Here is a 14,930-nt window from a genome sequence, read left to right as displayed (position 1 = left end):
AAAGAAGATTAACACTAAGGGATTTTTTTTCACCAGTCCACTGGTGAATGTGCTAGATAGGAAGGGGTCTAGTTCAAGGGAGAGTCAACAGAGGGCTACAAAAGGTCTATCAGTGGCTACCATATCCGCCAAGACCTGCTCATGGAAAATGTCCAGTGCTTGCTTTCTCGGCACAGGAGGAAGTGGAGGGTAAAGAAGTAGGACTTCCCCCATCAGAGGCCACAGTAACCACTGTATGGACAGAACACCTGATTGGCATTGTTGTCAAATCTGAAGAATGGATTGAAATGTGGACAGCAGTTTCAGCATGTGAGACAAGTAGTTTAGGGTTGCCATGTAGAAGAGCCCTTAGTCTAAATTCACTTCTTTTAAAAGCAGCAGCAGTAGTAATAAAATCTCATTTCTAAAAATATGCTACAGTAAGGAAAATGAACTTGGATCAAAAAGCAACATTTTATGAAAAAGAGGGATAAGTTGCTTCAAATCTTATGCTAAATAAAATTCATACAGTTTAGCTTCAGCTGACACTTTATTCAATAGTGATGGGTGTACATAATGTTGAAAATGCAAAAGACAAAATTAAATAAAAACAGCACATGTTCCAGTGTTAACAGATTATGGAATTTATCAAAATTTTTGGCACACAAAAAAGTAGACAACCACACACTGTATTGTGATATGGGTATTTTAAAGATAACACATTTGAATTCTGTGGTTAGTAGTTGCATGTTGCAAAACAAGGCTAGACATATTTCACATGTGACTTGAAATTACATGATCACACATCCACAAGAAATCTTTCTGGGAGTTCAAGTGAGGTGCCTGATATTTTGTTCCCAGCCACACTACAGATTAAAAATACTCTTTAAGAACTGCCTTTCGTCATTATGGATATGTACCAGCTCCTTAGAAACATTTGATTCTTACTCAGATTAATTCTGCTCTTATGTTTCAATAAACAAGAGTTAACATATTTTGTTGTTGCTGTTAAGGGAGAAGAGAGGGGCATTTGGGACAGTTCTGTGCCAAGCTGAACATGGTGTTCTACATGAATTATGATCAAATCTCACAGAGACTGGTATGTTCCATATGTCCTTAAAATCCACACTATACTTCTAAAACATGGCATCTGTGAAAGACTGAACTGAGTGTATTCTTCGTTGTGTGGGTGGGAGTGGAAGAATGCCAAGTGTAGCAATATAAGGTACAGCATGTATAAATACTTCTCACTGGCACATGGAAAGGAACTTTAGCTGACACTGATTACATTTTGTCCAACAAGGAAACCCACATATTGCATCACTTTGTTCACACCCCCCCCCCCCATAAAAGTCAAAACAATCTAAACAGCTAGGGATCAAATAGGGGAATCAACCTCAGGCTTCCAACTTTTAAGATTCAGGACCAAAAGAAGTGGGACAATGCAGATTGTAGAATACATCAGTGAAAGCTTTGCCAACTTTTCTCTTTATTATTTTAAATATGGAACTGGGTAATATGAAGGAAACAATTTTAATATGTCAGTAAATTCAGGACCAGTCTATGCAATCACTGAATTGTTGTGAATTACTGTTTTTGAATATTTCTTTACTCCTCACTCCCAAATTCTCTGCACACTGAAGAACATATTATATTATGCAAGAAGAACAAGCTGATCCCTTCTGATAACATGCTGTTTTTTAAATGCAGAGTCGCTGCGCTACTGAGGTAGTGTGATTTAGAAAAGGCTTTACAACTTCATTGAACTGATCATATAACTTGCCTTTGGTGTCTATGCCAACACAAATGTAAACATAATTGTTTAGGCAGAGGCTTAGTGTCTAAGCCTGAAATCTGATAGAATTTGGGGCATTACTCGTAGCTTTTTTTCATGCCCCAACCACACCAAAACATCTAAGGATACTTAACCTGATGATATTTCCTGGTAATTTTAAGGTCTTCCAGACAAGAACAGGACTTCTGGCTTTAAAACAATTCTGCATTATCAACTGTATCGTTCAAACACAATACAGAATTTTGGTATGCTGAAGTTGAATTGTAAATATTAATTCAAAAGTATAGACTGCATGAGAACAGATCAGAAAGGGGCACAAAATTCAAGCCTAATAAAGATTCACCAGCTGTAGACATGTTATACAGACTTGTATTATGTACATCAGTACAATAACCGTGATTTTTCCAGACCACTGTGACAAACATCAGGAAAACTAGAAACTTAATAGACATTGCATATATTTTATGCATAAATATAAACTATAAGCTATCCTGGATATTTGGAATGGTATAGAATCCATTAGCACATAAAATTAGTTAATGAAAAGATTCTTGTCTGACATAGCAAACCGTACTATGCACTAACAGATGACACAATTTACAATATTCCAGTTAGAAAGATATGCTTGGTTTAAGTCTACTGACAATGCAGTTGTCGCAGCAGACACAAAAAGAAGCAAAATGTAAACCATTTTTATCAAGTATTTTCTGGCTTTATTTCATGAAAAGGTGGCTAACTGAAATTTGTTTAATATTCCTGATGGCTGATATTAATGATGTAAAAACAAAACAGAACCTGTATTCTTTGGGCTGTGAAGTTAGCTAAAAGAAATGAGCAACTACTGAAGATTTAACAAGTGAGTTAACACAACCATTATTGTTATTTTGCAAGTCTTTTCAAACATCTCTAAAATATTTCTATTATTTACTGTTACGAATTGAATTCCACATGTTGAAACAAAACCCTCATTTTCCAATTAAATCCCTACTGCATTTTTTAAAAATTCCCAAACTACCCAGTAAGAATCAGTAGCGCTTCTTCTATTAATGTTTTCTTATTTCACTATGCAAATTTTATGTAAATTGATTAAGCAGTTTTTGAGTTAGTGGAATAAAATCAGAATATGACAAGAAAATAAGTAATCTTTCATATCAGGAGAAAATATTCTTATTAAAGGCAGGAAGGGTCAGAAGAATAATTAATCAGGGAGTTTTTAAGTATAATTAATCCAGCTAAAAGATAATCAAATGTTACATATGGCATTCCATATGCTGCATTTCCTGGATTCCATATATGTTTCCCCATATTTGTTACATATAAATAATTTCAGCCATACTTTTAATTTAGTTGTGTAGTTGAACTTTGTGATATTGTATATTAACCAGTTACCAGAATTAGTACAGGTAGTCCCCACTTTAAGAACGAGTTCCATTCCAAGATCTGTCTTTAAGTCGAATTTGTATGTAAGTTGGAACAGTATTATTGTATGATACTGTATAAGTAGTATTGTGTAATTAACTTGAATAACTGTGTATTTAACTCGAATAATTGTGTACTTAACTTGAATCTTGCTACAATAGGCTCCGTTCTTAACTATGGGTCATCCTTAAACCGGGTATCTTAACCCAGGGACTACTGTACCCAAAAACGTGGCATAAACAGGAAGCTGATAAAGGCAATGGCAAGCCTTGAAGAAAATTTACTATATTTAACCTCATCATTGTTTCAAATGACTCAACAGGTTTCCCAAGAATACTACTTTATATTATATATATATATATATATTATATATATATTGTGAAAAAACTACAGCTGAATGCTTAAGTATGTTGCAGAATTTGCTAAAACAATCATTTCTTTCAACTGACTTACAATCTAAATAAAGATATCCATTTCCAGGCACAACCTAAATACCATAATAGCAATGGGAGTCTCTTGGAAGACAGGAATACTGTATATATTACAGGAAACAATAACAGGACCAAGAATGCTACCAGACAAAATACATTTTGTAGTTTTTCTATCTTTTCTTATTTTTTCCGAGAAACAAAATAAATGAAATTAGCAGCAGGAAAACATAGGAGAATTACAAGTAAAAGGCAAAATCATCAGGATCCTCCTGCCCCACATTAAATGTTATGAATGAGACAGAGCATTGCACAATAAAATCTTTATCTGGGAGAATCTAAGATCCCCTGCCATGTCTTGTTCACTATTTATGTTTTTCAGAAAGTTCGGCATTGAGTTTGAAAAGAACTCTGCTAATCAAATTAGTATTTAAAACCATAACAATAAAAAATACTTGCCTGAAAGTAAAGTATGAGAGGTGTCAGTTAAAATAAAATGTTTTATTCATTTGTTAAAACTTTGTGAATCAAAATTTTAGAATATGTAAAAGTTTTAACTTGTGAACACCGGAATATCTACTGAAATAAAAATGTGCAAATAAACAAACCAGCTTTTTGGACACACAAGTGCTTCGAACCCTCACAGTAATCCACCTACAGTTTGTAATGAATTTCATTCACAGTTTTCTTCAAATATATCTTCCAAGGCACAAACAGGAAAATGATTTTCTAGGATAATAAGCAGAATTTGTTTTACACCACAGCTGGTACTGAAGGAAAGCCTACTGAATTTCCTTTTGGTTATCCATAACTTGGAACTCTGGGAGAGAGCCCTCTGCTCCCTCCCCAAAAAGCAGATTGCATAACTAAAGAGAAAGGTGACAAAAAGGCAGACTGGATTAAAACTGGGCCAATTCCAGAATTATTTCTAAAATCCTTCAGTATTTAGTAAGACATATTTTGGGTCAATGTTAACTACTCAAGCTAATTTCAACAACATTTTCATATACGAGGCTGTTCTATTTAAATAGAAGCCTAATTGTTATTAAAGAAAAATATATAAAATACAGGCATTATTCTGTCCAGTGCAGATTTGCCTCTCATGTTACAATCTAATTATAGTGAATTTCCTCAAGACAAAGAAAAGAAATGACTTGAGATGACAAGAATAAATGTATGTATCTGAGCCCTTATCTTCCTAACAGTCCATATTTGAAGGCTAACTACTTTGTTATTGTAACCACTTGTAATTTTCCACTTTTATGCCTCTTGCAGATGGTAAATATTTGATGACTTATCAATATCAGTCCTGGAAGGTAGGTAGATCAGTGGAAAAAGAGTGGATAAACCCTCCTGAGAGCATTATAAAGTTCCTGTGACAAAACCACTACGAACAGAAAAACAAGTGTTTTACTCTTTACATTGGGGTGGAAAGTATTTGTTGATGACAAATTCACAAAACTGGCTGTGAGGAGGCCCAGTGTTACATTTCATATGGCATTCGGCCATATGTCTTCAATGACCTGCTTTCAGACTCCAGTCCTAGGAACTTAAGGTAAGTTATAGGAAAGTTCAACAAAGTAGTTCAATGCATCTAATTGTTGTTATTTTGCCTCAGTCAAAAGTGATGCTAGAAGTGACCCCTACTTCTGCTTCTGAGATCATTTTACATCAACTACATAAACCATTAATTTTCATAACATTTTTTGGGATAATCCAGACAAACATGCTGCAAAGTCTTTATATGTCAGAAAAAAGCATATACACACACCTTAATTACGAGTGAAGGGGCACCATTGTAAACAAAGGTCAGTAGCACAGTGGTACAGTAGATTGTCAAGAAAAATCAATACAAGTGAAATACAGATTCATCTGCCTTGCTTGTACATTATTGCCAGATACAAGGAAGGAAGTCTGTAAATTCATAATTGTGAAGATTTATTAATAAGGACAGAACAACAAGTGAGTGCCCCATCTACTTTTTCTAGCTCGGTGTTAGCTATAGGGATCAACATGTGGTCCTTCAGTTTTTCAAACACCTATTAGGAAAAAAAAATAAGAAGTTGTTACATTTATACCTCTTTTCTGAATCTTTATCACTGGTTTAAAAAATTTCAATCAGAATTTTTTATTTCTTAGTAGAAAACCCCTCAGCAAGTGGTGGCATCTGGCTGACCTTCTTTGGGCTTGGAAACTAAACAAGACTAGGCTTGAACAGTCTTTGGATGTAATAGCACCAGGGAATCCCAGGGCCGTCAGACTAAGAAGCTAGAAAAACATCTTGGAAGAAGGCAACGGGAAACCACTCCCGTTCTATTGCTAAGACGACTATATGAATGTGTCCATGCAATCAGTAGGAGTCAAACTCAAGTTGAAAGAAACTTTACTTTTTTACCTTAGTAGAACAGCTCAGCCTCAAATTGGATACTCTGGATCGAAATTATAACACTTGGCAGTCAAGTTAGCATGTTAATGCACTGACCCATAACATTTTTGATATGGATCCCAGGAAGTAACATCCTTTAGGGGAAAGGGAGCAAAAGACTGATAAATGTGCTATTATGCCATATTTTAGTTCATGAGCCATGGATATGTCATATGCAATGAGTAATGCTGATTTTGATTTTTAATAAAATTATGCCCCAAGTGATGGGAAATGTGTGACAAACTAGTTTCATGATTTAATGTGTAATAACAGTCTGCATAAAGTTCATCCAGTGCTTACCTGCTTAAGGTATTATTAGTGGAGATGGGGAACAGAGTGCTTTATGTGGTCACTCCACAACTGTGTATTCTATGAGCTGCAGCATTGCTTCAGACCCAACATGTTGGGCAATAAATATTGTCAAGCATAAAGTTGCATTTTCAGTAATAGCCAGATTAAGTACAAATCAATAAAGACCTGTGGATATGCACCTCAAAGTAAGTTGTGAGTCAGCCCAAATTATAAAGCCAAAGCTCAGAAGAGAAGTCACAGATTCACATTTATCATAATGTTTGTTGGGGTCCTAAAGAGTGTCAGTAAAATACAACTAAGTCAATGCTATCTATACATATGGAGTAGAGAGAGATATAAATATATAACTTGATATGAGACCTTGTAGTAAGATTTTGGCTATCTGTACAATTTATCCAGATACCCAAAGAAATGCCCCCTAGAAACTGACATTACCTTCATTTCAATAATACTCAATGGATTAATAATGAATAAGGAACAAGAGCATGTTCAGCTTAAAACTATGTTCTGGTCTGTTTCAAATAATATACCTAAAACTCAGAGAGAGTGATTCCTCTGATATGCCACAGCATCACATCCAGACCAACCGACTACTGGGGTGCATGGCATTCCTGTGCTAAGAATACCATGCATGCCCACACAGATGTCTCCTTGGAATAATTTGTTGAATGTCCAGAAAAGTCTTTTTCATCTCAAGACACTCAAAATCAAAACAGCAAAATGAGAAATAATTTGGGAAGCCAAAGAGTGAGGGGCCAGGTTGCAAATAAATAACTAACAAAAATCTGGGTAGGAGAAATGGAATTGTTCTTAATTGTAGATCAATCCAGAATCTGATATGAGCAATGAAGAGTTGCAATTTCCAATATGAATCCCTTATCCCAGGTAAAAGACCAAAGTGATAGATGGCTTAAATAATTGCAAGTGGTCTAGCAAGGAGCAAGGACTTGTTCAGTTCTCCTGCACCCCTGTGTGTGAAAAGAAATAAAATATACAAATATATTTTGTACCACAACCTTATTGAGAATAGCTATTTTTGTATCTTTATCCAGACTATATAAAAGTCTGGATTTGCAGCATACGTTCCTAACAGCAGTGCCCACAGTGAACAAAGGGGAGGGGTGAGGCAGCAAAAAAAAAAAAAAAAAAAGGTAAGATGGTGGAAGCCCCACCCATTTTTTAAGTGCAATACTTCGACCACCTTACCTTTTTTGACATTGCCAGCACCTGACACTGCTGGTTTCTACTTATCAAATTCTATTTAGTACTATGCATCCTCAAAGTCCACCAGTATTTTTTGCTCTTTCCCTTTTATTGGTGAAAGCAGTGTTTGGGGAAAAAAAAGTCCTTGGAGACCAAACTAAAGATTCAATTGCTTCTCTCTCAAGCAATCTTAACTTACAACTGATCAGCATTTTATAAGAACAGGTCTATTCTTTTTGCCATTACCTTTGCGCTTTCTGGATACTCCTCAGGGGCTCGATGCAACAAAATATGACCTTTGCCAGGAATGTTTAAATATACACAGTTTGCTGCTGCATCATCAGGGACTGTAAGTTTGTCATAGCGATGGTCACTCATCTGCTGCATAGTCTGTTATAAAAAGATAAGTCAGGATCATATAAAAGCATTCATTACTCTTCAGAAATGGGGGAGAGAAATTATTTAAAAAATCATTTAAATAATCACAAAATGTTACAGTATAGCCTGACAGTTCCCAGTAAGAAATTCAGTTTATACAAGTTTAAAAGAGTTTTGTTGGATGATAAAAAGAAACCAGTGATATATACAGAAGGGCTTCTTAACACAAATTCCAGGATGCTCAACATTTCTGAAAGGCAAACATGTAACTATCTGGAATATATTAAGCATGTATTCAAATTCATTAGTTGTTGCAACTAATATAAATTTGTGCTTTCTTTGAAATATTTATCTATAAAATTAAGGTACATAACATCAGTCATTGTGAATAATTCGCAGTATTCTGCTTTATGTAGCCCCAGTTGCTAACACAACCAAATAGCAATGCTACTAATAAATTCCATTTTTCTTCATTTATGAAGGACATCATATCTGTCCCTAACAAATGTTTTTGTTTTGTCCTAATTTGTTCTTTGGGGAGGTCATAAAGTTACTTTTAAACATTTTAAGATATACTACATTTGTCATGCCTGAGATTTCAGGAATATATCCCCTCAGGAAAAAGTCTGATATGAAATAAAGGAATCCATACAATTTCTTTCTAGCTTTACTTCCTAATTGAAGTTTTAAAGAATATAGTACTGAAACAAAATACCTATCAGGTTGAAATTTTGGCTCAGGTTAGTTTTCATTAAAACTAAATACTACAGCTAATTAGCTGCCTTGACCTTACAGAAAAACTCTGTCCTCATGGAAGGCAGGCACTGACCTAGATTTAAAATTCTGTGGCTTATCATCTCAACACTTGATTTCACTTGATCCTGAGGCAGCTTGGTTAAAGCTAAAGCAACAGGCCCTTGATAATGATATTCAGTACAATCCTCCATCTTGTATAGGTTGGGCCTGTTTGGAAGGCACATCTCCCACACCAAATATCTAGCTAATATTCTTTGTCCAACTCACAGGAGAGCCCTTACACATAATTTAATATTTCTCTGTCCTTGCTGTTGGAAGATTTAACAACATTCTCATGCAACAGTAAATTTACACTGCCCACTGGGAGAAACAAAATCAGCTTCCTGCATGCTTGCCCGTTGCCTTTTGTATATAGTTTGGTGAGGTGGAGAATGCACTTTCTTCTCTCAGCTGACAGGTTATCTGAGATATCAAGCTTAATTATTGCTCAATTTCCATTGTTATTCAAAATGTAATAGTGTAGTAATTCTGTTAATTGTACTAAAAGATTTGTATTTTTAGTGCATTCTCTCAGTATACAGCATTTTGGTTAAGTGTTTGTTTTTGTTGGTTTGTTTTTTTATTTTTAACCATAAATCAATAAAACTAAAAAAGAAAAAAAAAGCCTAAACCTCCAGTGCAATATTTAAAGGGAGAGACAAACTAACAATACATGTCAAGAATTCAGGCAAAAGACAAAAAATGCCAGAAAGAAAATTTGCAGTACCATGGACAGATCCTTAGGTGCAAGAGGCTTGGTGCAACTAATCCTGCGCCAAGAAAACCCTCGTATTTCATATTCCATTTATAGGGAAGGGGTATTTAAGTGCAGGAAATATTTTCAGAGAGGACTATCACAAATAATAATTTGCTGCCTTTAATGACACTCAACATTTGCTATCTGAAGTAGGTGCCTCACTCTGCCGAATGGTAAGGCTAATTCTGTTTGTATTTTTTTGCATAAAGGCCATATACAAATTTAATAACAAATATATGATAATGATGTGCAGCTTAATTCACTGGATGAGACTGTTTAATATGTATGCCTTTTGCATACTGTGTGTATATTTGTGTGTACATGTCTGTGTGGGTGTATATGTGTATATATCACACAATAGGACACTGGAAATATCTGTAACAGAATGAAAAATAGGACATACCTCTTTTGACAGTTCCATGACATTTCTAAATACAAGACTCTCATTAGCCACATTGCAGGCTGATTCATAAATATCCTGTGGTGAATCTTAAGCAATGTCTTACATTCCTAAGGAAATGTCATCATTGTAATAGAATTTCATGTTTCTTCACTAGCAAAAATGCTAATGTGTGATTGTCCTACCATTGCATTTTGGTAATATCTATCTTAAGTAATATAAACATAAAAATTATAAACCTCTCTTTTACACTGACTTCCCCAAATGGCATGTCCTGGAAACCTCAGATTGTTCATATGTGTTAACCTTAAACATATAAACAACCCATTTTATTCCCAGGCAGAAAAATTGTAAGAGATAATTTTTCCAATGTAACATTCACACATTCCTTTACATTGTGCCAATGCTGTAGATAGATAACTACTGGTACAATGACTATCATTAAAACAGAGCAGGCTTTCAGTCTCAATAGCACTGTGCTCCTTTTCAAATTTAGAGAAAGCAAACCAGCATAATCTTTTTTCAGATTTTCCTCTTGCAATTCTACTCCTCAGCTTTAAACATATTTGATCTTTGAGATAGGGAACAGAGCAAGAAGGCTATCCAAGCAAAAAACTGGCACGCAAGCGAAGGATTTATTGCTTCAATGTTGCCTCTAATTCTCTGCATTAGAGAAGCAATAGTTAAGTTTCCTAGTCTTGAGGTTGGTGGTAAAGTTGATTTTCAGTACTGAAGAAGAACAAAGGCATTGCATATTGCGGTCTTTGGCCTGCTGTGCACTTTGGTTTCTTAGCAATGAAGAAATAATTCAAATACAAAATGATAAATGTGATACTATGTATAATGATAAATTTGGAATAAATTCAATTGAACTCACTGGGATTTGCATCTGAATATGTATATATAAGATCAAGTTGCAGGTCCTGAAAATATATATTCTTCAATTATACTAATATAACTTCTAAATATGTTCTAATTATTTAATGATAAGGACAAACTACAGGGAAAATGGAATGTGGCTGACCACTATGGTTTACCACCCTCCTTTTTTAAACATTTGAATTATGTTTAATATTTTGTGATATCATTAAATTTAGGATGCATATTTGTAATAATTACAATTAGGTTTTAATTGTTCTTAATGTGGTTTGTATTATATCGTATTAGTGACCATTTTGAACATCTTTTTGGATAAAAAAACAAGTCAAATACATAAATGATCATTACGCCAGTTTCATGCCCTTATATATACTAACATTTACACCAGTGAAGTAGATAAATCCAAGAATGATGCAACTAGGAGGATAAATTATGCAAGGCTTGCAAATATACAGAAATGTAATTTCTTCACATAATATATACAAATATTCCAAATTTTTATTCTTGGAATCTGAACTGGCTTGCTTAAGAATTCATACAGGACTGTTAGCTCTGTCCATAACTCCAGCTATTTACTTATAATTTATGGTAGCATCATACTGATGTATCAATGCAGAAAAAATAAGACTGGATTTGATCTGAACCAATAGGTTGTCTTTGTTGCAAATGAATGAATGAAATTAAATTTATAATAAATTTATTATTAAGTAATAAATAAATACAGTAAATAACTAACTCACAATTGATTTCTTTTATGAAAGCTTCATGACATCTTTGAGGAATGTGTTTTGATTCAGCTATAACTTGATTGCTTAAACAGAAGGCATAAAAATAAAGTGCATTTTGCTTTTGTTTATAGTATACAGTCCTTCTTTAGAAAATGTCATCTTATGTTGACAATACTTTTTGCAGCTGATATATAAGCCTTCTTAAGGGCAGCAGCAAATTAAATCAAGATTGGGCAATGGAATAATAATTGCCAACAGGATATTTCATGCATTTTTTTAAATCAAGGAGAAGGCTGTTCTGATCTATCTCGAATTATTTCAGTTTTTTAAAAAAATTAAACCTGACACAAATTATTAGTATGAGCCCAAGGCAGTTTTGTTGTTGTTGTTTTTTTTTTTGTTCTAATCCTGTAATGTAGATAAGCAGTCCTGTTGTACAAAATTTAAGCCAGAGCTCTTTTCCTTCATCTGCTAGTTGGTCATTTTAACTGAGATGCATGGCAGTAATTGACCACAGAACTTTCTGTATGGAAACATCCTCTATCATTGCTGAGCAGATGTTTAGCATCAGTAGCACCACTTAGATCTCGACAAAGGAAATAGCTACTGAAAAAAATAGGACTCAGTATTCAAGAAAGCTTCCTTATATACAGTACAGTAGATAAGTAATACAAGCTAACAGTTATATGAGTTTCTAGGCCAAATCTACCCACCCATTTCAAAACTGACAAATTCTGCTAGTACTGACTACAGATTTGCCTTTGACACACCTGTGACTGCACAGGAGCTAAACATGAGTGGGAAATACTATGAAAATCAAGTTGCATCACATGTTTTGGTGAGGTTTCACATTCACATTTCCTTTTTTCATTAGGGCTATGGAAGAATCTCTTTAGGCAAAGGTTTAAATTAGTCTTAAGCATGAAGGCAAAACTTTCTCAAATAAAATACCCATCCCTTATACTCCTTCAAGATCTCATATCTAACTGTGGTTGTTTCAATGCCTCATCTTTGATGAGACATGCATCTTTTAATTATTACATGCTATTTATAATACTATGTAATAATATGGTATCTATAATATTATGTAATTATAATGGCCATGTGATGTGGGTAAAGGGATTTCTCTATACATCCTTTTGGGAGAGTACATTCTGTGTCTGCAAAAGCTATTCAGTTGGCGATGGAAGACAAAAGTATCTACTGGGGTCGAAGGAAGGAAGGAAGGAAGGAAGGAAGGAAGGAAGGAAGGAAGGAAGGAAGGAAGGGATTAGAATGACCAAATACTGTAGCAACACATCAGAAATATGAGTCTATAAGACTATGTAAATTTCAAGCATGTACAACAACACTGCAGATTTTGAATACCTGGCATACTCAAATGCATAAAGATGACATACAAACTTGGCATATAAAGTTTATATTATCAAAAGTGCAAATGCACTTGCACACACTTATGCAAGTAATTATGGGAGCTATTGGGTGAAAACGTAGTCCTGTAATGCCCTAAAACTGCAAACAAGTAAGATTTCTTTCTAGAGCTATTATGGTCCATAAGGTCTTCTTTTGCCATTGTGGGGACAAACCAATTTTCCTTATAATACCAAATTCCAACAGGAAACGTAATCCATCTCTCCCCAAATCTTTCTTTCAACCACCAAGTAAAGAATAGTTGTGACAGATTGGAATCTTGTTACAGAAATGCCTTGGGATAGAAAATGTTGATCACAAGTGCTTAATTCAATGCAAATGTCAACAGAACAGAAACAATGAACATTCATTTTGCCAGATCATGCTGTTTGTAAGCAGTGCTATGGGGAGAACTTCCTTGTTTGTAAAGATTATAAGAATAACAAATTCATTTTATGTGAGTCTGGTTTCCTGGCCAGAAAAATCTTTGCATGACTGGTTATACTAGCAGCCTGGCATTTCCTGCAAACCGATTCTTTCTGGGAATTCTATCTTTCTATAAAGAATAATTTTGCTTTACATTCCCTAAAGCCCGAGTCATACTTTTCTGATGTCAAGTAAATTAATCTGCAAACTCCCCAATCTAATTTTTCCTATTGTGTTTTATGTAGTATATTTTGCCAGCAAAGGTCTTGGGTAACAAGTGAATGCATTAAAATGGGATTAGGAAAGTCCCTCAAACAAGCATATCAGATTGTTTGTCATCCCAGCTTCCATTATGAATTGAGACCCATATCAGTAAGATTACTGTGCAATATTTTAATTGAGAAATGAAATACAACCACAAAAAATCTTATTTAAACTACTTTTTTTCCAACAAAAGGAGCAATGCATATGACCAATTTGCCATATGAAAAATATGGGGCAATTTTACAACTTGATAAGGCTCCAAGCTTGGACAGATCAATTAAATCATCTTTTCATTAATATGAAAGGTAGAATCAAGGATGTATTGCTTGGGACATGTCTGTATTATAAAAAAAAAATTAAAAATGGATATGAATCACTAAATGACAATTTGGACTTAGCTAACTACACCAAAAATTCAAAATCATCACTGTTTTTAAAAATTGGCAGATCTAAATCAGCATAAAACAAATTGCATCACAGAATACAAAGAATGAAAAGCTGACATAACAAACTAGGTGCATTAAAATGCAAATCTTATGAAACCAGAGAAAACCAAAAGATTTGGTCTGGTGCTCAAAAAGCCTTGTTTGTCTGCTGTTTTTGTTACTATTCAATCTCAGGCACCAAGCACCAAATAAACCAGGATGGGATGCAATCACTAAGCACTATCCACATCCTATGAGAGAGGAAAAGAAGAAAAAGAAAACTGGATATTCAAATGAATGACAGTCTGGACCAAAAAGAATCTGTTAAGGCAAAGATCCTGATGCATTAAGGCAGGTTAATGAAGTTTTAGCCTATAAGCCAGCATCAACCTGACCCTCTTTCCTGCCAGCTCTCTCTCATAGCATCTTCCCTCTTAGGACTTGGGATGGCTGAGTTTTTGAACACTGAGGGGTTTCCCCCCTCAGCACTCAGAAACAGAACAGTCTGGAGCATTGAAAGAGACTCCTGACTCCAGGAAGAAAATGGGGAACAAGATTCTGGGAGAAGCCAGAAAACTGCATTCCTGCCGATTCCTTTGGGTCTTTCCAATGATTTTCAACAGCATTAACTATATTTCTGATATGCTTTCCCAACTCATCTGTAGGGAGATTGGCAATCTCCCTTTACTGGAATAGCCAATTCCAGAACATGAAGGAGGGAGATTACTATTCAATCCTGGGTATCTTAAATTTGGGATCTGCAAAGCACCATCTTCACTTTCTGACTTTTGTTTAAATGGTAGAAGATAGAGTAGGAACAAAGGCAGCTTCACATGATGGATGGCACCCTGCTCCACAGTCAAAACTAGCTGGTGACCCTTTAGCCCATAGTCCTTTCTTTATATTG

At 34.8% G+C, this 14,930-nt stretch overlaps 1 protein-coding gene across 2 annotated transcripts in view; it reads right to left on the bottom strand.

Moving 5' to 3' along the window:
* Positions 1 to 516: 516 nt before the first annotated feature.
* Positions 517 to 14,930, bottom strand: part of DDAH1 (dimethylarginine dimethylaminohydrolase 1) — a 153,017-nt gene continuing 138,603 nt past the window's right edge. For both annotated transcript variants that reach the window (XM_088153284.1, XM_088153285.1), the window contains 2 exons: positions 7,808 to 7,951; positions 517 to 5,660 (listed from right to left, as the gene is read on the bottom strand). In XM_088153284.1, the coding sequence (XP_088009410.1) occupies positions 5,544 to 5,660; positions 7,808 to 7,951 (261 nt within the window). In that variant the 3' untranslated portion in view covers positions 517 to 5,543. The remainder of the gene's footprint in view (positions 5,661 to 7,807; positions 7,952 to 14,930) is intronic.

This window comes from Python bivittatus, unplaced genomic scaffold, assembly GCF_059951505.1.
Source record: "Python bivittatus isolate LINGU-HERP-01145 unplaced genomic scaffold, Pbiv_v1 ctg000700_np1212, whole genome shotgun sequence".
Classification (NCBI taxonomy): Eukaryota; Metazoa; Chordata; class Lepidosauria; order Squamata; family Pythonidae; genus Python; species Python bivittatus.
Note: the sequence above shows the minus strand (reverse complement) of the source record. Positions and strands in the feature narration are given on the sequence as shown.